This window comes from Cyphomyrmex costatus, unplaced genomic scaffold (genome assembly GCF_001594065.2).
Source record: "Cyphomyrmex costatus isolate MS0001 unplaced genomic scaffold, Ccosl1.0 scaffold1053, whole genome shotgun sequence".
In the NCBI taxonomy this organism is placed as follows: Eukaryota; Metazoa; Arthropoda; class Insecta; order Hymenoptera; family Formicidae; genus Cyphomyrmex; species Cyphomyrmex costatus.
The window spans coordinates 528,670-553,152 of NW_017275012.1; the positions used below are offsets into that span (position 1 = coordinate 528,670).

The 24,483-nt window shown below is 34.4% G+C and overlaps 3 protein-coding genes across 4 annotated transcripts; 2 read left to right on the forward strand and 1 right to left on the reverse strand.

Annotated features, from left to right (window-relative positions):
• Positions 1 to 2,069: 2,069 nt before the first annotated feature.
• Positions 2,070 to 9,576, reverse strand: LOC108774365 (uncharacterized). Its single transcript, XM_018540459.1, has 3 exons — positions 9,553 to 9,576; positions 9,139 to 9,223; positions 2,070 to 2,302 (listed from the first exon to the last, which is right to left on the reverse strand). The coding sequence occupies exons 1-3, from the start codon at positions 9,574 to 9,576 to the stop codon at positions 2,070 to 2,072; spliced, it is 342 nt and encodes a 113-aa protein (XP_018395961.1).
• Positions 9,577 to 9,904: 328 nt separating this feature from the next.
• Positions 9,905 to 11,975, forward strand: rtet (major facilitator superfamily domain-containing protein rtet). The gene is made up of 7 exons (XM_018540817.1): positions 9,905 to 10,180; positions 10,267 to 10,529; positions 10,644 to 10,935; positions 11,041 to 11,261; positions 11,349 to 11,439; positions 11,547 to 11,684; positions 11,764 to 11,975. Exons 1-7 carry the CDS (start codon positions 9,961 to 9,963, stop codon positions 11,856 to 11,858), a joined length of 1,320 nt encoding a protein of 439 aa, XP_018396319.1. The 5' UTR covers positions 9,905 to 9,960; the 3' UTR covers positions 11,859 to 11,975.
• Positions 11,976 to 13,023: 1,048 nt separating this feature from the next.
• On the forward strand, positions 13,024 to 22,878 carry Stat92E (Signal transducer and transcription activator Stat92E). Of its 2 annotated transcripts, none has more exons than XM_018541131.1 (10): positions 13,024 to 13,413; positions 15,110 to 15,257; positions 16,338 to 16,494; positions 16,579 to 16,919; positions 17,013 to 17,156; positions 17,244 to 17,715; positions 18,170 to 18,845; positions 18,942 to 19,103; positions 19,172 to 19,409; positions 22,464 to 22,878. In XM_018541131.1, exons 2-10 carry the CDS (start codon positions 15,130 to 15,132, stop codon positions 22,636 to 22,638), a joined length of 2,493 nt encoding a protein of 830 aa, XP_018396633.1. In that variant the 5' UTR covers positions 13,024 to 13,413; positions 15,110 to 15,129; the 3' UTR covers positions 22,639 to 22,878. The 2 variants fall into 2 exon arrangements, with proteins under 2 accessions (XP_018396633.1, XP_018396641.1); XM_018541139.1 differs by having other exon boundaries at positions 13,110 to 13,139.
• Positions 22,879 to 24,483: the final 1,605 nt, after the last annotated feature.

The window sequence follows — 24,483 nt, forward strand, 5'->3', positions numbered from 1 at the left end:
AAAGTGAGAACAAAACATAATTTGTTCTTTATTGTTAAAAAAATAGAATTTTTGTAGCGTCATAACGAAGTTGACGCAAAAAATAAAATTTTTTTACAATTTAATATAGATATTCATGCTCGCTTGACAGAAAAATCAATTTAGACCTGATGTTGGCGTTTTTTTTTATCAATGCGAAACTCGTGGGACGATCGACTCTTCTCGATCGATCCGGAACACCTTGTATAAAAGTTGAATTACATCGTAAGAGAATTTTAAACTGACCATTAATGCAGAAATGATTGATCGTCAGATTGCGAATTGACGAAATAATAAAGCGAGATCCGGAAGAATGACGTTTCAATCGGGGCGCTGCATTGCGACGCGATTGTACCGATTTCAAACAGTTCGGTCGCTTCCTCTCGGTCCGCGCGCGTAACACACGTCCCGCGGTATCACCTGGAACAGCTGAAACTTACGTTCACCACGTGTTCGCGTCATTAAGAACGTAGGCTTCACTTTGTAACAGGTTGGAACGCTCCTCTCAATATTATTAGCAGCACGCTTCCCGTTGTTGGGCATACAATATCATCTCTGCTCTGTCCCCATGTGATGAATTTCATAAACGATACTTTTAAAAGCTTCTTTGAATCTTTATCCTTCCATCTCTACAAAGTCTTCTACAAAGTCCTCTTACTCGCTCCAGTTTTTTTTTTTTTTTTTCCTATCACGTGACACAGCCGGCTTCGAAGCAGCAAATTCCTCAAATCCGCCAAAGGAGCGCACGATCTTTGTAGAAATAGTATACGTATAACTCGCAAGTATTTTTATTCTCCAGACGTATCTCGACACGTATATCGGCACTTATCCGTATACATTTCTCTCCTTATTCCCTTTTCTAGCGAGAGATGAAGAGGAGGAGGAGGCAAGGGGTGAGATAGAGAAAGAGATCGCTCGATCAGCTGGCGACGCGAATGTTTATCGCCACCACAAAAGTGTAATCGTCGCACAGCGATTTCCTTTATACCCCCGAACTCCCGCGCGCGATCGCTCGGTTCAGCCGCGCGGGGCGAACGGCGAGGGAGGTGTCGAAGGGGAGGGGGAGGGGGGGGGGCAAAAGGGAGAAAGAAAAATCGAGGAAAGGGATGATTGAGAACCACTTGTAGGAGGACAGCTGCGCTCTGCGAGCGCATCTGCTGTCGGTTGCGCGGGCACGCGCTCACATATACTTACGCCTCGTACCTACGTCGCGCCGGTGCGTGCGATGAGAGGATGCGTGCGAGCACGCATACGAACGCATACCTATACGAGCGACCATCTCTTCCTCCTCCGCCTCATTCTCTACCACTTTCTTTTCGCCACTCTTTTTCTCACCGCATTTCCATGTCCTTTTTTCTCTTCTCTAAGGACGTCGTTTTTCTTCTCGAAACTCGAAGGATTGCAACTCTAACACGAATTGCAGTGCGAGTTTTGTTGTAATCGTCAGCATCGAGAGGTTATCCATATTTGTGTCTATTAAAAGATCTTTAATCCATAATTAATCACGTTGATCATCCTTCTGCAGTCATATTTTCTATCTCTTTCTCTCTAAATTTCTTTTACTCAGCCTAACTTCCTTTTATTGTTCATAAGGCTTCTTCTATTACATTATTAAATAGCTTTTTAACTTAAATGTTAAAATTTCATTTAATAAAAATTAACATTTGAACAAAAGTGAAATTTAAGAATGAAAATTCGCTCACATAAAAAAACCCCAGATAGTAGATGGAGAGAGTTAATTATTTTTTTTATATTTTAACATCTTCGAAGATGAGGAAGAAAATCTGAAGGGACGATACTTTTTACGTTCAAAGGAATTCTGCACCTCGAATCGTTCCGCACGAGGTGCATCATTTCTCGAATTTACTGCGAATCAACTTGTCCGCCTATTTTCGTAGAGTACTTAAAAATTATACAACTATATTGAGTCGCATTATGCTTGTATTAACCATATTGTATTTTATTCTATCGACCTTACATGGAAGTGAAGTGGCTTACGCCCTAAAACGTCACATAAACTATTCTCTATTCTATTCGGTACCATTTTGCCTTTAAACTGTGTCCCAAATCGTTTCCACTTCCTCCTCTGCACGCTCTCTACCCTCTCCCCTCATTCTGTCTCCTTCTAAGCCCGAGGTTGACCGCTCCGGCGCGCGGTTTCCGTATGTATACCTCTTATACTCCACGTGTGCCGTTCCACCATGTGTATCATTCTCAGCATTCAGAGGGTTGAAGCCCGTTCCTTCGTCATCCCTCTTACCGGAGGAACTGGTACCTCGTCCATCTAGAAAGAAGAAAGACCCGGGGTCGTTTATGATGTACATAAACCGTTGCTGTACTATCTTTCTTCCCTCTCCCCTATTCGTACAGCACCCTTCGATATACAGGGCGATTCGTAACTAGCTTACGAAGTTCAAGGACACGGTGCTCATTCGAATCTCTTTATGGGAGGATATCGAAACGCCGACAGTTCTAGACCTGCCAATGGTGCAGTACGAAAGTTTGACGAAATTCGATATTTTAAACAGAGTTCGTTTCGGTAGAATTTTAAATATATATATTTTTGACCGACGAGATATTTTATGTGATTAAAGATATCTCTCTTTCTCTCTCTCTCTCTCTCTCTCTCTCTCTCTCTCTCTCTCTCTCTCTCTCTCACACAGGATGAATAATGAATTTAATACATTCTTCCTTAAGTAAATCCTCTACAATTCTATTTTTCCTCTATAATTTAGTTAAATGAAACTACATCTTAAAGGATAGCATTGTTGTATTCATAAGTACTGTGTCATCCTTGAACACTAAAATCCGGCGGATGTGGCCAAGCTAATGCAGGCCCGTTTTTCTACCTACTTATTTCATGTGTACTCCAGGGGGTTCCTCAAAGTTTAAGAAAGAAACTTTAAAGGATTTTTTGCCGACGTGAGAATTTTACCGAACTTTCCATAAACTTGGATGGTACTTGAAAGAAACATTTAAAACGTCTCAGAACATTCCACGACATGGAATGTAAATCTTTGTAAAATATTTTAACGAAGATTTAAAGAATTAAACGTTTAGCATATATATTAATTTTTCACAATTAATTAACATTAATGTGATTAATTATTTTATTTTTACTTTCAACAATTAAATATTTTATAGAATGATGAAAATATAAGAATATTTAAATAAATCGATCTCGAGTAGAAAATCTGAAATAATCCAACGACTGTTAGGCTGCGTTCGGAAACGTCACCCGAGTGCCTCAGTGTATCGTCTTATCCTCGTTTAACATGGGTGAACAACAAGGATAAGACGATACACGGGTACTCGGGCGATGTTTCCGTGAACGAAGCCTTAACCGTACCTGAAAATTTCAACGGTCGAATATCCGACCAGAGACGACGGGCTTGGGGTCTCAAGATTAAAATACCTATCTTTTCTTCCCAAAAAAACTATTTCCTTTTTCCGTTCCAAAAGGTTGGTTTCGTCGATTGCGAATCACCCTGTATACTGCAGGCCTGCTGCAACGCAGCTTATGTAGGACTTTGTGCATCGCGCCTACTGTCGACGATGGCGAGCGACGTAGCTGCGCAGCTTGCTAGCCAGCCGGTACATAACACCGGTATACCTCCCGAAAATTTCCTTTGTCCCTATTGTCCGTGGACTTTTCATCATCAGAACGGCACTCACGATTCTGCCGAGAAAATTTCAGATTTCAGCTCTGTCGCTCTTTGTATCTTCTCTCTGCTCTCCCCGATCTGGTGATCTCCTCACCTTGCTCGCATTCACGAGAAGTTTGTCGCGAAAACTCTGTTGCTTCTTCTAAAATTTAAGATGTATCAAAGACAGCTTTTTTTTACAAAGATGACATGATATTAGCAATTTTTGATTCTTTGATCTGTAAGAATGAGAAGAAATCTAAAGAGTTTCAGGAATTCTCGATTTCAAGGATACGAATGGGTGACAAAATGTTATTTCAAGCGGATATGGCAGTATTATTTGAAATTGATTTTCTTTTTTCTTACATCAATCTTATAATTAGAAAATATTCGTGTTAATAATAAGTAATAAAAAGTAAAGTTATACACCAAAATGAAAAAAGAAATTTCAAGTGATATTATCTTTAATTTTTATACGATAAGATCTAGGAGTACTTATCTTTCTACTCCCATTAAAAAGTTTTTCTATTTCAAATCAAAAGATAATTTTAGTTGTTCTTTAGAAAATTATTATTCCCGTCAATTTGTAAATTAAATATGTATGTTAATATAAAGAGATTTGCTAAATACATTTGTCATATATAAAATTCTTTCTATACTGAGAAAAAGTTTACTAAATCTTAATGCATATTTCTTGAAATATAATTAAATGGACATTTACTTATAAATATTTACTCAATAAAAGAAAATAATAGTTAAATCAAAATATAATAGTTTTTGTATCAAAAATAAATATATGTTTTAGTAGATATATTTATTTAGAACTGTTTATAGATATTTATTAAAATTTAGTGAAAAATTTAGTAAAAAGTTAAAATTTGTTCAGTGTCGCGCGATTAAAAAATCATATAATTTATTTAATTAAAATTTACAATTTATTTTGTATTTCTTTATTGCGTGTAAGTATAATCAATTAGCAATGCATCTTAATATAGGAAAAATAGAGAAACTATAGATATATCTGAGAGTTTGCGGAATAGAAATCAAAGAATAAAAGTAATGGTCCTTTTTTGTCGGGTCGTTTTCCTCGATTTCAATGGAGATGGACAGACAATCGTAGAAAAACAACCCCGGAATTTGCATGTTCAATGAAAAATTCTTTTTCCTTTTTTTGTTCGTAAAAGAATCACCATGGTCAAGCACCATGGTGAATCTTCAGTTTTTGTTTGTACTGGGTTGTACTATATATTCAATACCGAAAATATTCTTTTCCTTCCGTTGTCTATTCATTCGTCTAGTCGTTTTAACTTTATATTATATTATATTATATTCGAAGCTGTAAGATAATTCTACAATAAATCGAGTTATCATAGAAATGTCTAATTTTTTTAATACAATGAAGTTGAAGCACTGAACTTTCTTGACATGTGCAAAATTCTAGGATACGTTATCTATTATTATTTATTATATATTTATACTTATTTATTACATTTTATAATTGTACTTTAATATTTTTATGAACAGAATAATGAGGTGAATCAATTAGTGTAAAGAAAACGCGTAGCTGTTTATTATAAAAATATACATTTTGTCTACAAATTTTTTTAAAACAACTTTTGTGTTTTCTTTATATCAATTGATTTATTTCATTTTTCTATTCATAAAAGTATTAAATACGATTATCAAAAAATTAATAATTTACTAGATATTTAAGAGTTTATACTAATGTGAGAGAATAATGTATAAAGTATTTCAGAAACACTTATTGATTTCACGATGCTTGTATCTTAATACTTTTATACGCAGAATAACTAGAGAAATAATATTACAAAAAAGTCATACAATTCTATTTAAAAAAGCAAAGAACTTTGAAATTTCAAAGCGTCTCCATCTCTATAGAAAAATTATTAGTAGCGTATTGTACCCTTCTTGATATAATGCTATATAATTTCAGAAAATATATTACTTTATCAATAATAAATAAATTACTTTATATTTTAAAAAATAATGGGGTGAATCTAAGTGGACAGAATTACTGAGCCTCATCCTGTATATGTATTATATATGTGTGTGTAATTGTTGAATTATCCATATATTCTAATAAAATATATTTTCTAATAAAATGCGTTACAACACTTACAACATTATAACATTATAACATGACATTATAATATTATAACTGCGCTGTAAACAATAAAATATTAATTTTAACTTAAAGACGTTGAGTAAATTTTCTGAGATGTGCAAGAAAATTCGATCAATTATTTTTTACAGTGTGCCATCTTTTAACATTAGGCTAAGCTTATAGCTTTTTTCTTTTAGTATTTCAATAGATGTTTATTTCTTTTGAAATTCCAACGATTTCTTCTTCTCTATAGTCTTTTTAGAATAAGTGGAGAAAAACCATTGGGAATGCATATATCCGGTCAAGCTCTCTTGGTGGTAAAGGGATTATTAATGGAAGGTCAGCATATTTTTGGAAGGTTCTCTAGTATGTCCTTTTGGCGACAATTCTCGTTTATTTTTAAGAAATAAGAAATGTAGGAAATAGAATGCGATTGGGATTTGTTATAAAGAATTGTGAAAATATTTCAATTATTTTTGAACGACCATACATTTTCGAAAATCAATGTTGCATATCGATTTCGGAGTCACTAAAATGGACAATATTGAGAGAAAATATTAGAAAATCTGGTAAGCATTATATGACCGCGTCACATTACACATTGGAGATTGCGAACTGAAAATTGGAATTTGATCAATCAGATAATTTTAATTTTAATCCGTTTGATATTGACTTAACTGAATTCTTATCCTCAGTTCGTAATCCTTTTAGAACATTTTATCGATATTTGTACATTCTATGACAATTCTTTTATTGTTCTGAAATATTCGGCACTTTGAGAATACGAATCAAATTTCTATGAATTTAACGTTAACTACGACTTAATCTCCAATGCTTAATGTGACATGGGCATTAAATGTGTATCACAGATTGATTCAAGATGTAGAATTTCTTAAATCACAAAGATAAGTATAAATGGAAAAGCTGTCGTAAGTCACTATCCTGTATAAATCGTTTGATCGATTTCGAAGTAACTGAAATATACACACTAAAAGCAGTATCGAGAGATAGCAGTACGGAGAGAAAACAGGGAAAACGTTGAGGGGATTCAAAGTTTGGTCAATGTCAACACCTGCCGAACGTTGCCGGCGCGTGCCTGTTTTGTTTGCACATTCGATTACCGTAATCATGACGTTGAAATATTTTTAAACACAAGTGAAATTATAAGTATCTCGAATACCATACGGTCTAAGTATGCAGAAAATATTCATGCCATTCTATGCGAAAGTTGAATTACATAACGTAAAAATAACATAAAATTAGCACACATCATCGTTATACAAATCGTTGAAATTAATCGACGAGAATAAAAAACGGAGGAAAGGAAAGGTGCCGATCCCTGTAGAAAGTGAATAAAACATTCGGAATAGATTTCCTTTGAAAAAAAAAAAAAGAAAATTCGTCATAATTCGAAATAATTCACCCTGTATATCGTATTATTATATCTAATGGATATCACAGCGGATCGTTAATGGACGATGACCGTCAATTATATCTCATTCGAATAATCGCGTTGGGAAATACATCGCGGCGTCACAATTACGTCGCAAAGCCTGCAATTTCGCGACCTTATCGCTTTATAAGTGCATTCGGAAATCTCGAGGGGCACGTATAAGAGGTACCCCGGGTACCACTGGTAACGTCAGTAGACCGTATGGACCTTTGCGCGGTAGGCGCAGGAGCCCAGATGGCAAGCGCCCGGTGTACCCTTGCTGAAATTTTTGACCGCGAGTACCAAGACGACGCGCCGCTCCTCCGTCCTCGTATACCTCGTGCCACCTGCTGCAACACGTAAATCAGCCCCGCTCGTTAAACGCCACGATTTCCGATGGATACGAGCGCAGTTCCAATGACAAGCCCCTGCTCGATTAAATTATTCGTTTTACCTACCGCGCGATTGCTCTCGGAATTCTGGAACTTTGTACCGCTCATCTTCGCTCGTTTTATATAGGCTGATGTTCCTAACGGTTCTTGTATTTGAGATTGCCTCAAGAACAGTCTTAAGATGTCGTAAATCAATCAAAAGAGCCGTATTAGTATCGTTAGATATGAATACCCCGTCTAGATTTATAGAATTATACATATAATTAGAAACGTGTTTATAAAAAAACTATATGTATATTCATTCAGCTTAATTTAATTTGTAACATTATGTATTTCAGCTTTATTTTAAGACTTGGTGTTTCACAAGATTGACAAATGATCAGAACGCAATTTACTTAAGTTGAAAATAGTAAATTTGTCAAAATTTCTGCAAAAATATTATTAAGCACCAACATATCCGCTTTGATCAAATATGATCTTTTATTAATTGTGTTGTGAGAAAAATATAATATTTATAAATTCTAGAATTCAGCCCTGCGTCCACGATGTTAGAACTTGGTCCGATTTTGCGGACCGAGAAATGTGTAGCCAATCGCAATTTGCTATTTTTCCATAATCGGCTACACATTCCTGGATCCAAGAATTCGACCGAGAGAGTTCTAGCACATTCCAAAATTCCAACGAACAACTGAGATCGACTGTATAAACAAACCTGTAAACAATATTGACATTAACATCAATAATACGAATGTCGTCCTAATGCAATAACAAATATATACGATGTAACAGAGAGATTATAGGTCAGGGACGATTATCGCATCCGCTCGGGATTTATTCGCCTTCTCGAAGGCGTCCCTATATATACATACTTCGCTACGGAATTTTCTTTTCTAAACAGCAGAACGCATTCTCTGTATACACGCGTCCGATCGATCGCATGCGGATCGTTTCTCACGCTTTGATTTTTTTCCCTTCCGTCGTGTCGCGTAACTCGTATTTCCACGTGCACACGCACGCAGGGGAAAGAGGGATCGAGAGAGAGAGAGAGAGAGAGAGAAAGAGAGAGAATGTGAATCTCGCCGGCAAGAGGAGACGTGCATTACGGTTAAAAAGAGGGAGAGAGAGAAAAAGGAGAGAAAACAGCATGAAGAGTATTGAGTTGCAGCGGGAGAGAGCATTTAGAAACGATCACTCGCACGCGGCCATGCGATGTTACAGTTCGGTACGGGTTTGAAAAGATCTTTGTTCGAGTGTCGGAGAGCGCGAGGAGCGCGAGGAAGTGGGTCCGTGCGCGCGCGCGCGAGCGCTCACGCGCGTGTACGTCCCCGCGTGCGTGAGAGCGCGAGCGCACGCTGCCGGAAGTCAGACGTGCATCATATAATGCCTCTGGGTGCGCCTCGCCCGCCCGCCCGCTCGTCGCTCGCCGGCTATTTCTCGCTTCACTGGCAAATAAAAAACAATATAACGATATCTCCCGGATTCGCGATTCGACGCCGCTCCGTTGTTAGAAAAATTGTTAGAGCTCACCCGTCGCTGTTCCCCGATCTCGCAAATTTAAACCCCAATCTATTTTCTGCGGGCTATGGTTCCTCTTCTTCCTCTGCGTTTTCCTCTGCGTAAATCAACCAAATTCAAGAATTTATACGCTGTTTATGCGATCCGACGAAACGAATGCAATTTTTTTTTGCAAACATGGTTTCTACTTTACCGACGGGAGATGTGGGCTCTACTTTAATCAACGGGAGACAAAAGCATATTACTTTACCGATAGTTCTCGAGTGTAGGCTGTAATAATTAGAGATACATAGCGACACCATTCGGAAGTAGATATATATGCATAGATTTATAATTGTATTGATCATCTATCGATATTAGATGTTTTGTGTTTTATTCATCATATAAATATAGTAGAATCGAATAATTCGGTAGAATGCAGTTTACCATTGACCGCGTCACACGAGGCATGTAGAATACAACGGGATTAGTGCCTTTCACTTTTAAGTGACACGAGATTTCTTTAACGATCTCGTGCCACGAATCCACGATGACGCGACCGGAAAGCTCTTGTGCCTTATAATTTCGGGGCGGAGCTGAGGAATGTATTTTGAATAAATGACAATGTTGCCATTATGCATTTCGAGAGAAGGCATCAATCAAATTCAATACAAGGATAAGTACTTATTGCTGTGAGGATTAAAGCCAATAATTTGTTTTCTGGGAGATCCTCGACGACAGTCTGTTGTTAACTGAGTGAGATGAACATTCCATATTGTGGTAGAGGAAATTACAAAATTTAGCAAAACTTATATATAAGATAGTATAATACTGTTCATTGAAAAGAAAGAAAACATGAATGAAATCAAGGATAATACGGTGCGAGTGGTCTTTATATCCTTGTTGCTGGATCTCCTAGCATTTACAATGATACTGCCACTGCTACCAGCTCTATTGGATTATTACAAAGAGATAGAAAAGGAACATGGATTGTATTCTACTATTTTGAATCATATGAAGAGCATACAAATTTTCTTAAATGCACCAGATAAAGTCAGCACAGTTCTTTTTGGAGGTTGATATTTATACTTTTATTTAAAAAAATTAATAAATTTTGTGTTATATATTTTTAAAAGTAAATTGTCTTATTCTGTTTCATAGGTTTTCTGGGATCTATGTATTCCTTCTTACAATTTTTAGGCTCACCTATCATAGGGGCATTATCTGATATTTATGGACGAAAACCTTTGATGTTACTTTGCTTGACTGGCATTTCACTCTCTTATCTTTTATGGGCTCTATCTACAAATTTTGGTATATTTGTATTAGCCAGATTTGTAGGTGGCATTAGCAAAGGAAACATCAGTCTATCAATGGCTATTATCAGTGATGTCACATCTCCAAAAATTAGAGGAAAGGCAATGGTAAAGAAATATATAAGCACAAGCATCTGATGCGTAAATAAATAGCATCTATTTAAAATAAGTTAATTTACTTAATACCATTCAATTCTAAATTACATTCTCTTACTTTTGTAGGCACTTGTGGGAATAGCCTTCTCCGTCGGTTTTGTTGTGGGACCAATGATAGGAGCATTTTTTGCATGGATTTCCAGTAGTAATAGAGAAGGCACATGGTATATGGTACCAGCACTATTTGCGCTCTTCCTTGCCTTAAGCGACTTATTTTTTGTTACTTACTACTTGAAGGAAAGTCTGTCGTCGAAACATAGAGCTGCCACTTTAGCAAAAGGATTATCTGGGGCAATTTCTTACATTAATCCTATTGACCTCTTCCAATTTAACGGAGTCATGAACTTGAGTGAGCGAGGTATTCTAGAAAATATATATCAAATATACCGAAAATGTTTTTTTTAAATATATTTTATAAGCAATGTAATGTTATTGCTATCAATAACTATATCTTTATTTTTAGATCAACAAGACTTGAAGATATTGGGCCGAGCATATTTTATATACCTTTTTATATACAGTGGTTTGGAGTTTACTCTGACATTTTTGACTCATCATACGTTCGGATTTACGAGTATGCAACAAGGTTGGATGTTTCTTGGGATTGGACTGATCATGGCAGTTCTCCAGGGTGCTTGGGTCCGAAATATACCCCCGAATAAAACTAAAACTATCAGTGAACTGGTAATCTTAATTATCAATCTTATACATATTTATCAGTTATTAGATGACAATTGTTTATTCAATGATATTTAAAAAATATTTTTTTAGGGTTTATGGCTAATAATTCCTGCATTTATATGTATCGGTATTGCTACCAATGTACAGATGTTGTGTATCGGAATTTTTCTTTTCGCAGTTTGTGAGCATTATGTTCATTTATTTTTACCGATATAAATTCAAACTTATTATTTAAATATAGTGCATACAATAATACGTTATAACAATAATTCATATTATTTACTACAGCCACTGCGATGGTTGTGACTTGTATGATGACTCTGGTAACACGTATTGGACCCGAACATCAGAAGGGTGCAATCACTGGTATATTTCGATCCCTGGGTGCACTGGCTCGGGCTTGCGGACCTATCGTCGCGTCCTCAGGTAAATCCAAGTGAATCAAACTCGCAAAAGTGCTTTTGTTTTATTAATTTAATTTTCTTAAGCGCATATATTATTTCAGCTTTTTGGTGCATTGGGAGTGCCACAACGTATTTAATTGGAGCTGTACTTCTCACGCTACCGCCGCTGATTTTGCATAGCATGCGTACTTTATAACATTTAGCATACTCCTAAATGTTATGCTATCCTCTGCCATTTTTAAGCTTAAAAGGTATACTTTACATACAGTATTTTTATACCGTTTTATACACATTAGCTTTATAATTTATACATTCCAACTTTTACTAATTTTACATTAATTTTTAAAAGAAATTAATATTTATATATTATATTTCACATTTTAAGTGATACGAATAGTGATATGAAGAAAGTAATAATCTTCATCATTGTATTAATAAATCCTTCAAAAACAGTATCCAGACATCACATTTGTTATTCATATCTAGCTTGTTGTAGTTGTTATACATATTAAAAAGCTTGAGTCGCATATATAAATATATCTATATGTATTTATACATATACATGACAAAATTATTTATTGAATTATATTTTATATATAAAATATATATATATATATGTAATGTTATACATATATAATTTTTGTGATAAAAGTAACAAACATTGTTACAAAAAAATATATAAAATTTACATTTGAACGTTATACACACATAAGCCTCATCTACAATTGTAAAAGTTTAAAATCATTCAATATTTCAATAAATTAAACATTTTTTATATAGTACACAAATTATTATTATACTAAGTTACATCCGCCTATAACGTAGTTCTCAAATTAATCTGCGTTCTTTTTACACTTTCTATACTTTCTCCGAATATCTGAAGGCTAAACTGAGGACGGATTTGCGTAAACGGATTCGCGCGGATAAATCGTGATTTATCGATAAACGGTGATCTCTTTCTAATTTGTTTATTTACAATTCGTACGCGCACGCTGATCATTTCAGCGCGTCCAGTGACGAAATAGTGGCCTAGTGTGCGGACGAGGAAAACTGCAACTGAAGAAGAAAAACAAATTCGTCGCTGGTGTGTGAAGGTTGGTGAAGTTTATCGCAGTTTATCGCAGTTTATCGCAGTTTATCGATAAATCACGGCGGCACGGCGCGCGATCGTTTGCGCAGCGCGCAGGTCCGGCGGCGGTCACGTGACCGGTCCCACTCCCACAATCGTCCCCACTATTAGTCGACGGCGCCGTTTACGGTAGGAAATTCTTGGAATTTCCACCCGTGTCGGTTCATTCCGTCGTCATCCGCGTCGGCCGACGGTGCCCGACGGCCTGTGATGTACGCGGTCGAGAGGACGGCCGAGGGAGCGGATTGGAGCGGAAGCGACGGTAGGAGGACTTCTTCGGGGTGTAACTTTCGGGAGAAGGGACAGGCAAGCAGGTCCCGAACGGGCGTTATTGATGGCAGCGTGGGTGTGAGTCCGATTGCACGCAATAATTACTTCTTTCCGCGATTATTGCGCGGCCAGTGCGGATTATAGTTGTCGCATCGCGCGCGTCAGCGATACGTTCAAGGTCGCCGGCGCGAAACAACAACGAAGAAAGCCGAGCTGCGATAGCAGCGGCGGCGGCGGCGACGACGACGTCGGCGACGATTACGCCGTGTCTATTGCGTCGTACAAACGTCTTCGCCAAAAAACATCTGTTTCCAAAAACGAGGGAGTAGCAGGGCCGACGATCGAGTACCAAGTGAGTTTCCATTCGTCGAAATTCCGGAGCGGTCTTCGTTTACTCTTTGCCCGCTATTCGCCCCGCTCTTCTCCCACCTTCCCCCTTCATTTCTCTGCCCCTCTTCCTTCTGCCCACCTCCTGCGTTCTTATCTATTTGCGTGTTAACGTCGCGCGATTCACTTTTTTTTTTTTTTTCTTCTGCTTCCTCGGCTCGGCGATAGAACCTTTCGCGAGATTCTTTCTTTTAAGGGACTTCGTCGCCAACTTTTTTTTCACTCTGGAGCGAACTTCCGTTGCCTGCGAATCTCGCGCACGCGGCGTTCTCCATTCTTTCGAAGTTCCAGCCTGCGACGTCTTCGCTCCTCCGCGAGCCCGCTCGGCCGCGGCAAATTGTCGCAGACGATAAAAATAAATCTGCGAGACCGCTCTTGTTTTTTTTTTCTTTTTTTAAATTAGACGTATAATTATTACGATGCCATGGACAAAGACATTTTACGAGGCACCTTGAAGTCGATTATTATACAGGGTATATTGTCTTTCAGTATCTTCTGATCGAGCTTTAGCAACGAGTCATAGTCCTCGATGATCTGAGTAATAACGGATTACATAATGTATCGCGTATTTATTCGAATACCGGGATTCTGAAATTCCATTCGGCTGCAAAGCGAAAGGAACGTTTGCAAGATCTATTTATAATGATATTCTTTTACGAGTACAATTCGTTGAGATTTAGCGATGAGATGGCGTCGATTGTTTTTGGAACTTTCTATTTTGTATATTAGACCGGATTCCATCATACAAGATTACCTTCGTAATTAACTTTAATTTATTCTTTGTCTGCTTTTTCTAATTTTAAGAATTAGGAAAAGATAAGCATTAAATTAAATCAAAATTAATTTTAACATCAGTTTAATGCTTGCTCTTTATTCTTTTTTCATTTTTATGCCTGTTTTTATCAATGCAGTTTATAATTTTAATCTTGGTTCAAATAATCCTTTACTTTTATCTAAGAGTTAGAAAAAGATGAAGATTAAGTTAAACCGAGATTAAAATTTTCCTGAAGTTATCCTGAAGTTAATTTTATTGGTAGAAATGAGCGTCAGAATGACTTCAATTAAATTCTGATTAACTTAATCAGCAATGAAGGAACATGTAATAGATATAGTCTACTAAATATATATTAAATACTTATACAGACAGCAGAATTGCCCACGTTTAAATTTCTAGCTATTTTAACACTGATAATATAAATATCTTTTTTTGGAATTAACAAAGAATTAATGATCGATGATAGAAACGGTAGAATTGCCCACAGCAAAGCTTCTATTTTATCATTTAAATAATAAATAGCCAGCCATTTTATTGTCTCCAGTTTAAATATCTCTATTGCGTCAACAAATATAATTAGCTATTTTATTTATATTAACGAAATACTATTATAATTGATCTGTTTAATAAAAATTCGTTAAATAACATCCATAATAATTTATCAATATAAAATAAAAGAAAATTTGTCTGACACATATGAAAGATTAGATTAGCTACGATGAATCGTACAATTGGAATTTCTGTCGTAAGCGATTCTGCCAAGTCCAATCAAAATCGCCAGTTAAATTAATTTAAATTTTTGATCAGAGTCACCCTTAAGACTATATCGACCTTTAAGATGAAATATCTGATTAATATAATGTAACGGACATTTTCTTTAAATCAGAAAGATTACAATCTCGCAAAATGGCGCTGTGGTTGAAAGCACAGCAGCTGTCGCAAGATTCTTTGCAAAAGGTGCGCAACATATATGGCGAACACTTCCCGATTGAAGTGAGACACTTCTTGTCATCATGGATCGAAGAGAAGATGTGGTAAGCATAATGTATAAAGAAAGCACAGTCATTTTTTGATAAATAAAAATTTCGTATTTATATATGCATGCACATTTGTATAAATAAAGAATTCTGATTAAAAAACGGCTGTGAAAACTGCCCCTTTATCATATTATAAGTATATCTCGAACTCTTGAATATGATCTCTATTTTTTATTTCTTTATTTTCTTATTTTCTAGAAAATATGTTTTAAATCTCTTGAATAAATTAAATAATATTGTCAGAGTTGCTTTAAGTCTAGAAAATCGTGAAAACTGAAGAAAAAAACAAGGAATCTATTATCAAAGCAAAGTAAAATGTGAATGTCACCGATTTTACATGGACTCTTCGATTTATAAGAACTGACTCGGTTTAAATTTTAAATTTCAATTATTAATTTTTTTAATCTTTAAAATAATATTTCTAACATGTACATTTTTAGTTGCTCATTATATCGGAAAAATATCGATATTTTTTCGTAAAACTTATAAATATGCAAAATCTTCTAATTCTTAATTTCTCGAAAACCACTGTGTATTTAATTGTAAGGATATTTTAGTGTAACTCGAGAGATGTGATCACCTAATAAAAAAATATCATAAAAATTTCAACTATAAAATCAGTGTTCCTCATTCCACGGTTTTTTTTTGTTAAAATATTAAATTACTCTATCATCTTGATATTATAAAATTCTAATATTTTAAATTACTTTTTAAATGTATGTTATATTATTCTATATATAAACCCTATTTTATTTATATTTTATTCAACTATTAAATTATTAAACAAAGTTTATAAAATTATTTAAAAAAGCACTGATAATTTTTTTATAATTTTGCAGTGAGTCATTTGCGAAAGCTATTAACAGAAATTGTAGTTAAAAGAATTCTATTTTTTAATTTTTTTAAAATTTTAATAAATAAATTTTAATTTTTTTTTAATTTTTTGTTTTGTTCAGCGTTTGAGAAAAAAAAATTTCTTCAAAAAAATGGTAAAGAAAGTCGGGAAAAAATCAGAGAATATTTTTTTGTATCTATAGCAACTGATTATGCAATCTGAGGATATTGTTGATGTTGTAGGAACAACATAGAACCGGAAAACCCACAATTTGAACACTATGTAAACAGCTTTGTTGGATCACTGATACTTGAGTTAGAATCAAAAGCAAACACTCTTACTACGGAAGACATGTTTGTGACAAAGATGAAATTGATAGAGGCTGCTAGCATGTTCCGAGTGAGTTATACATCTCTTGTGTTTCGTGTTTATCTGTTTGATTGAATTATAAGATGTTACATATCTATTGTTCCTTTATTATAGCAAAGATACAGTGAAAATCCAATGTCATTGTATAAAATAATTAGACACTGTTTGGGCACGGAAATGAAATTAGTAGCAGAAGCCGAACATTTAGGAGGTTTAATAAGCAGTGACAGGGTCAGTTTGATGATAGGCGATACGGTAACGGAAATAGCTCATCAGGTCGATATATTACGGCGAAAGACATATGAGACCGGGGAGGATTTACGAAAGATAGAACAGGAACAGGAGTCTTTCGCTCTTAGTTATCACGAGTGTACGAAACTGAATGCTCATTTGCAACATATCTCTATGCAAGTGCAGAATCAGCAAAATATGGAGATGGAAAAAAAGATTAGAAGGTAAAACAATTGTTTTACAATTTACAATGTAAAATGTACAATGTATTACTATTACTGTTTATTTATGATGTATGATAAATGTTTTTTATTTAGACAAAAAGAGCAACAAGATTTGCAATTGAGTCAAAAAGTGAACGGTGTGGTTCGTCTACGTTTAATGCTCATGGAAAAATTGGATGATATTATTAAGAAATTGAATATTTTACAATCGAGAATTCTCGACGATGAACTTATAAGGTAAAAAAATGTTGATAAGTATTTAAAGATAATAAGATACAGACCTTTTTTCTCTTATTGAATCATTAACGATCCCGTTTCATTTAGGTGGAAGAGAGATCAGCAATTGGCAGGTAATGGTGCAAATTTCGCGTCCAACAATTTAGATTCCATTCAGGAATGGTGCGAGAGTCTCGCTGAGCTAATCTGGCAGACTCGACAACAGATTAAGGAAGCAGAGCGTTTAAAACAAAAATTCCAATGTGAACCTCCGGGTATTCGAGATACTCTTCCGACTTTAAACACACAAATTACACAGTTTCTCAGTTCACTCGTTACAAGTACTTTTATTATTGAGAAACAACCGCCGCAAGTTATGAAGACCAACACTCGTTTTACAAGTACAGTGCGTCTTCTTGTCGGGGGCAAATTGAACGTTCACATGACACCACCACAAGTAAAAGTGAGCATAATTAGCGAAACACAAGCAAACGCTTTGCTGAAGAGCGAGAAAATGGCAAAATGTGGTGAAGTCAGTGGCGAGATTCTGAATAACACAGGCACAATGGAATATCATCAGGTGTGTGAGATTTTTTATATATGTTTACTTAATGATAACAAGGTAGACAAATATTTTGAAAAGCTTCTTCTTCCTCGTGAAATAAGCTTTGAACTTATTTTTCCAAGATTAAGAAGCTTCTTGAGATTCCGAGACCTTATCTTGTATTTTGAGCATTTGATTTGAATTTCTTCGGTAGGCTGCTAACTTTGCCAGAGATTATTTAACGCCGGATATGAATGGCACTGGTGATTATAGATCTCTTAATCACCAGATAGAGTTATTTTCGACTCCTTAAACGCGAAAAATCGTGTATGTGGGCGCAGGTGGGATTGAACTCTGATCTACAGATCGTGAATCAATCGCACCGAGCGACGAGTCACTCGATGCCTATTTTTTATTTTGGAAAAAAGCACCGCTTTTAATATCAATTCAAAACTTAAAAATATCGCACTTACATAATATAATTTTACAGGCAACAAGGCAACTCTCGGTGAGTTTCCGTAATATGCAGTTGAAGAAGATCAAACGCACGGAGAAAAAGGGTACAGAATCTGTGATGGACGAGAAATTTTCATTACTGTTTCAATCACAATTTTGCGTTGGCGGAGGCGAATTAGTATTTCAAGTTTGGACTCTAAGTTTACCGGTGGTCGTAATAGTACATGGTAATCAGGAACCACACGCATGGGCCACGGTCACTTGGGACAATGCGTTTGCTGAACCAGGTAGACAACCGTTCCAAGTACCGGAAAAAGTACCATGGGGACAGGTCGCTGAGGCATTGAACATGAAGTTTCGTTCGGCGACTGGTCATCCTTTAACCGACGATAATCTCCGATTTCTTGCGGAAAAAGCTTTCCGAAGTAATGGTAATTCGGTTGGCCAGGATTATTCAAATATGTTATTGAGTTGGGCACAATTCTGTAAAGAACCATTACCTGAAAGAAATTTCACTTTTTGGGAATGGTTTTATGCCGTCATGAAATTAACTAGAGAACATTTGAGGGGTCCATGGATCGACCGATACATCCTCGGATTCATCCGAAAAAAACAAGCAGAAGAAATGCTAGCAAATTGCGCAGTTGGCACTTTCTTGATGCGTTATTCTGATTCCGAACTTGGCGGTATTACCATTGCTTGGGTTGGAGGTAAAGTATTGAAACATATGTACATACTATTTAATACAGTGAGATAAGCTTTATGTGATAACATGATGTAATTAATATCTCTCTTAACGTTATCAGATCAAGCAACAGATCATGTTTTCATGCTGCAACCATTTACTAGCAAAGACTTTGCTATCCGAAGTTTGGCTGATCGTCTTGCCGATATGCAACATTTGCAATACCTCTATCCAGATATTAGCAAAGATACTGCCTTCGGCAAATATTACACTCCGTTCACTGGTAAATGTAATTTGCAATGGATTAATTTTGTAACAAATTAATAAATAATAATTAATTAATTTCCACAGATAACCAAACTCAAACGTCAAATGGGTATGTCAAGCCATATTTAGTAACACACGTGCCAGGATGGGGTGCTCTGCCCAGTATCGGTGGTCAAACGCCATCGCATTCATCTGTAACAGGTATAAGCAACAACGGTCAGAGTGGTCCGGGCGGAAGTTACCCTGCCACACCACAAACTGTATTTCCACCACATAGTCCACCAGACCCATCTACGCGGGACACACCATCCGTAGCATCAAGGTCAGTCTCTTGGATGTAATATCGAATCAGATTTTTATCTGGTATTAAATCAATTATGAAATATCGAAATATGCCTTTACATTCGGTACTTTGTTATCCTTGAAAAAGTAACGAATCTGAGATACATGATGTCCAGTGAATTAAAAGATGTACATTTTTTTAAATTAATAAGTAGTGTAATTTTCGAAAAAAAAAAAGATTTTTTTTCATACTTTAAAATTTATTTCATACATGTATATATTTCTTTTTGTTTTTTACTTTCTTTATGAGATATCTCCTTCTCATCGATAATGGCATAATTTATCGGACATCTGTATATTGAACATATCGCGCTCATTTTATTAATGACAATCTTAAGATGAAAATTCTAAATTTTTCAATTATTACTACAAGCATATAATATCGTTAATTATGTGTTACGATAATAATTTTAAAATTATAATTCTAAATGTTTTTATCAATATGAGCTTGTAATATAATTATGCTACTGCAACAGATATATTGAATCTGTTTTTGTTGATAGCACAGAAGATTTCATTTGATATTTTGTATTGTGAATTAAAATGAAACCTTGTAATACAATACCAAAGTACCATGTTACATCCCTCCGGCTTAAAAAAATGAAAATCGAAGACAATAATTTATGTGAGCTTCTTGCAAATGAGAACAAGTATTACACATTCCTTGCACTTAACTCACATTTTCAAATATCTTCTAGATTTTCTATTTTTTACAAAGGTGGTCAGTATTTTTTTTCTTTTTTTATAAGCGTTTTTTGACACAAGGAGTTTTATAGAAAGATGTAATGATAATTGCGCGATTGTACTTTTTGTAAACGTTTTTACGAAATATTGTACGTTTGATATTGTAAAATTAAGATAAACAAGCGAAAGGGAGAAAAATGAACAATATACATATACAATAAGGCATGCATTATTCAACGAATTGTGTAATGACTGATAGTATGTCTTGGACGATATTGGGTTATTCGGGTATATTTATGTCTGAACAAAGCAAATGTGACGTGAATGCAGATAAATAATTATTATTTGCTTCAAAAACGTTCAAAATATATGTGCAAATGTATGACGCCATAAAGTAACAATCATGTTAAATCATCATTTAATATTAATGTATTCTTCTCTCTTTTTTTAAAATAATTTTTTGATTATTTTTACATTTTCTCATGTATATTTATTATATATCCCAGTATTTTTGTCCAATAATAAGGCTTTATTCATACTATAAGTATAATAACATCCTAGTTGCGTTTCAATCATTTGCTGAAAAATGTTGCGTGCACACGCACGCACATGCGCACACGTGTGCACGCAAACCAGATTGTTTATATTAGTTATATATTTAAATTTGGATACAATTTAGTTCTAATAATGAAAAAAATATATTTTATTACAAATATACATTTTCAATCTTATCGATAACGTATAGTCTGTTAAGATATTCAAGTAAGTATAATCGATATTTTAAACACTGTTCAGTTTTGTTATAGTTTGTTTGTGTGTGATAAGTATGTTTTCCAATTTCAATATAGACTTTTTCCGAAACAGATTGAAATTTTGAAAGTATATGCAATAATATAATTCTTTTTAAAATATAAAAAAGAATTCTTTTATACATATTCGTATATACATATAATACGAAATATATATATATGTAAATGTGTATATATACCATATATATCTTTGGTATAAAAATATATATACATATATATATATATGTACATATAGTACACACACACATACACACACATTTGTGTACACGCGTTCGTGCAGATTTTAAAAAACACAATTCAAGAATTAAAAACATTAACATGATGTTATTTTGAGGATGAAACAAAGACAACTGGATTACCTATAGTGTGGACAAAGTCTGATTAATCAGCTATCTATAAATTTAGTATTAAAGGGCATTGCTATTGTGCATTAATTTATCGATAATGCAATATTAGTGAGGAGATTCTAAGTTACTATAATATTGTAAAGTGCCTTTACGCACAATTGCATTTCAATTTTATATATATCATTAAATTTATGCATTAAGTTATATAATTGGTAAAAATGCGATCTCTATTTTCTACTTTAATTTTTAGTATTGTTTATTTTTTAACACATACATACACAACACACATGGTGTAATTACACACAAATTTTATAACCAAAAACATTTAAAATTTATCAATAAATTTAACGAATGTAAACAGATACTTTATTTCAGCAGATTTAATTCGTTTTTATTGTTGAAATGGTTCTGTTTCGATTATTTATACAATCATATTGCGGACCATTGAGAAATATTAATTAGAAATTAGGATGATATTAATTTTTTTATTTGTTAAGTATTTTTTCTAATGCAATAATTCATTTTTCTAATGCAACGGCTTATCCATGGCTTTAATATAGCTTTTATATAATTATACAATTTTTACATACTGTAGCTTATAGTATTGCGTACATAGCGTAAACATTCGCGTTAAAGAGACATCATGTTTAGAAAAACAGGTGCGCAGATGTGCTACTCATACAAGATAGCTGTGTCTGTAAAAATAAAAAAGGCAAAGGCCTGGAGCAAGCCGGTACAACCACAACAGAATGTTCGATACTGTTCTGCAAAATGCAGCTCCAATCACTCGCAGCTGGCAATTGAGTAACGTTATTGCTCGCGAATTCATTGGAATAATATTGTCGTTTTATTTCTCTCGTGTGCCACACGAGTCGAGAGATAAACAACAGGAAAAGATCTCATTACGATTTCCATTTTACTTTTCTTGGAGACGATAAGTGACCGATGCAATTGGTTCTGGGTGGGACTCTTGTGGTTGTCACTTGTACTCTCTTTGCCGTGTTGTACCGGCTATCCCGGCTTTAATCGGTCACCTTCGAAAAAATAGAAAAAACCGATACATGTCCTCATACTGGAAAAAAAAAAAACAATGAAAGGAAAGATATAGAGGAAAGAGAGGGACAGATTTAAACCTACGATAATTTGGTTATCGAGGATTGCCAGTGATTGGGGTTGTGTTTTGATCTGTGGTAGCTACGCTCCGGGTCTCGGCCAATCAGGCGTTGGGCAGCCAAGTTCGGACATGGACTACATGGAGATGATGGGTAACAACGAAATGCCGTCGATTGACGAAAATCTCAACTTGGATCATTTGAACACCTTCAATTTCGACTTCATACAGTACAACCAATCTACCAAGCTGCAATAGGAGGTATGCTTATGAAATACCCAATCGTCCCTGAGATACGACGGCACATTCGTGATGACCGCATTGCATGTCTAATCCCGATTTTTCTCCGATCTCTATTTATCAGTCACGCCAAAACGCACCGGAGGCAAAATGTATCGCGAATTGTTAACAGGGGAGGGATATTAATGTATCCTAGAATGTTACAATTATATTTCTTTTTTTCTCTCTCTTTCTCCTCTTCTTTTATAATAACCATTCATAGCCAGTGTTTTGTAGTTATAAAATTGGCATTCTTATATTCTTAGAAGAATATAGAAAGATCAAGTTGTTATCACTTTTATCTAATATGATATATATGTAATATATCTCTGTTGATCTTGTTCTCTTATACTCAAGTTGCACTGAGCAATACGTCCGGGAGTTTTTGTGTAAATCATATTAATACATTGATGCAACTTATTATTAAATAGATATGAAGTACAAAATATTTGCATCTAGTAGATTCGAATATTTGTATCTATTTAACGAATTAATTTCTTATGACAAAAATTGTGATTTTTTTGTTAATAATTTATTTGAAATGAAACGAAGCAAAAGCAATTCGTAAATTTAGTGTCTTTATATTCCAAATTTATATTTATTGATTCTTCTATAGAAGCAACCAAAAATTGTTTTTTTTATATTCCGTTAATAATTTCATTAATTTTATCGAATCCCCTCCTTTTGTACTTTTTATTTGTATCATTTGTTTTGTAACGTTCATTAATATAATTTAAGTTCTTACACAATATAAAAGAGACTTAGTACAAAGATTTATATATTATTGTCTATAACATATGAAGTGCTAAGAGAATATATGTAATTATAAATAGAATTGTATGTCGCTTGTGAATAGCAGATTAAGCAGGTATATATAATATCTATTTACATATATCTATATTACATAGACTTACATCTAGAGATTAATATAGCAATTATTTTTGTTAAATATTTAGATCATTTTATAGAACATTTTAACGGAATAGTATAAATCATGTTATTTTTTATTTTATAATTTGTGTAATTACGTATTAGTTACACGTGAATTGTCTTACATCTTTAGAAGATTATAAAGAAAAAAAACGAAATCTTTATTGTTTGCCTAATTAAAATGTTTAAGATTTGATAATGATAAAAATTCGAAGCGAGAATTTTAGAGCATACACTTATACGAACAATGCATAGACCATCATTTCCACGATCACCTAGTCAAATTGCATTTTGGATTTTGGAAATAAGGCATGGGAAAAAGGAAATTAATTAAAATTTTTTAGTTTTTTTTATTGCATTTTTTGTTCAGTTATACAGAAAAATAATGTTAAAAGAAACGATAGCGCGTGTTATGTAGATTTAAAAGTGCATTGTGTGATGTAACCTAAAGTAAGTGCCTTGTGCATTTTTAAACTTTGTATTCTGCGATTTTTCGGCAAGTTCTGTAAAGATCTCGTCGAGTTAAGTGTAAATCATTTTAACTAATTTTTAAGAAGTTTTTTTATTTCAGTGATATATCTTAAGTTTCTTGAATCTATGTAGTATTTCATTGAGATAAGTTATCTTTGAAAAATAATTGAGGATGTTCTTGCGAAGGTTTTTTAGATTCAAATCTTAACACCAATTTTTAGAATTATTTTTAGAAATAAGGAATATATTCTTAGAGGTATAAGAAAAAGAGAAGGCAAAAAGTAAGGAGATTAATTTTCTTAGTTTACACAAAATCTCCTTACTTTTTAACTTATATCAGCTATATTATAATAACTTCAAGTTATTATAGATATAAATTACTATGGTGCCCTATTCCCTCCCCTGTATGTTTTACGACATAAC

Excerpts from the sequence above, each read along its gene's own strand:
- LOC108774365 (XM_018540459.1), bottom strand. The coding sequence starts at position 9,576 with ATGCCTCGTGTGACGCGGTCAATG. Across the intron at positions 9,224-9,552 it reads CTCGTGTGACGCGGTCAATG|AGGAAAACGCAGAGGAAGAA; the intron begins GTAAACTGCATT and ends TGATTTACGCAG. Across the intron at positions 2,303-9,138 it reads AGATCGGGGAACAGCGACGG|ATGGACGAGGTACCAGTTCC; the intron begins GTGAGCTCTAAC and ends TCTTCTTTCTAG.
- rtet (XM_018540817.1), top strand. The coding sequence starts at position 9,961 with ATGAATGAAATCAAGGATAATACGGTGCGAGTGGTCTTTATATCCTTG. Across the intron at positions 10,936-11,040 it reads CATGAACTTGAGTGAGCGAG|ATCAACAAGACTTGAAGATA; the intron begins GTATTCTAGAAA and ends CTTTATTTTTAG. Across the intron at positions 11,262-11,348 it reads CTAAAACTATCAGTGAACTG|GGTTTATGGCTAATAATTCC; the intron begins GTAATCTTAATT and ends ATATTTTTTTAG.
- Stat92E (XM_018541131.1), top strand. The coding sequence starts at position 15,130 with ATGGCGCTGTGGTTGAAAGCACAGCAGCTGTCGCAAGATTCTTTGCAA. Across the intron at positions 15,258-16,337 it reads TGGATCGAAGAGAAGATGTG|GAACAACATAGAACCGGAAA; the intron begins GTAAGCATAATG and ends TTGATGTTGTAG. Across the intron at positions 16,495-16,578 it reads AGGCTGCTAGCATGTTCCGA|CAAAGATACAGTGAAAATCC; the intron begins GTGAGTTATACA and ends CCTTTATTATAG.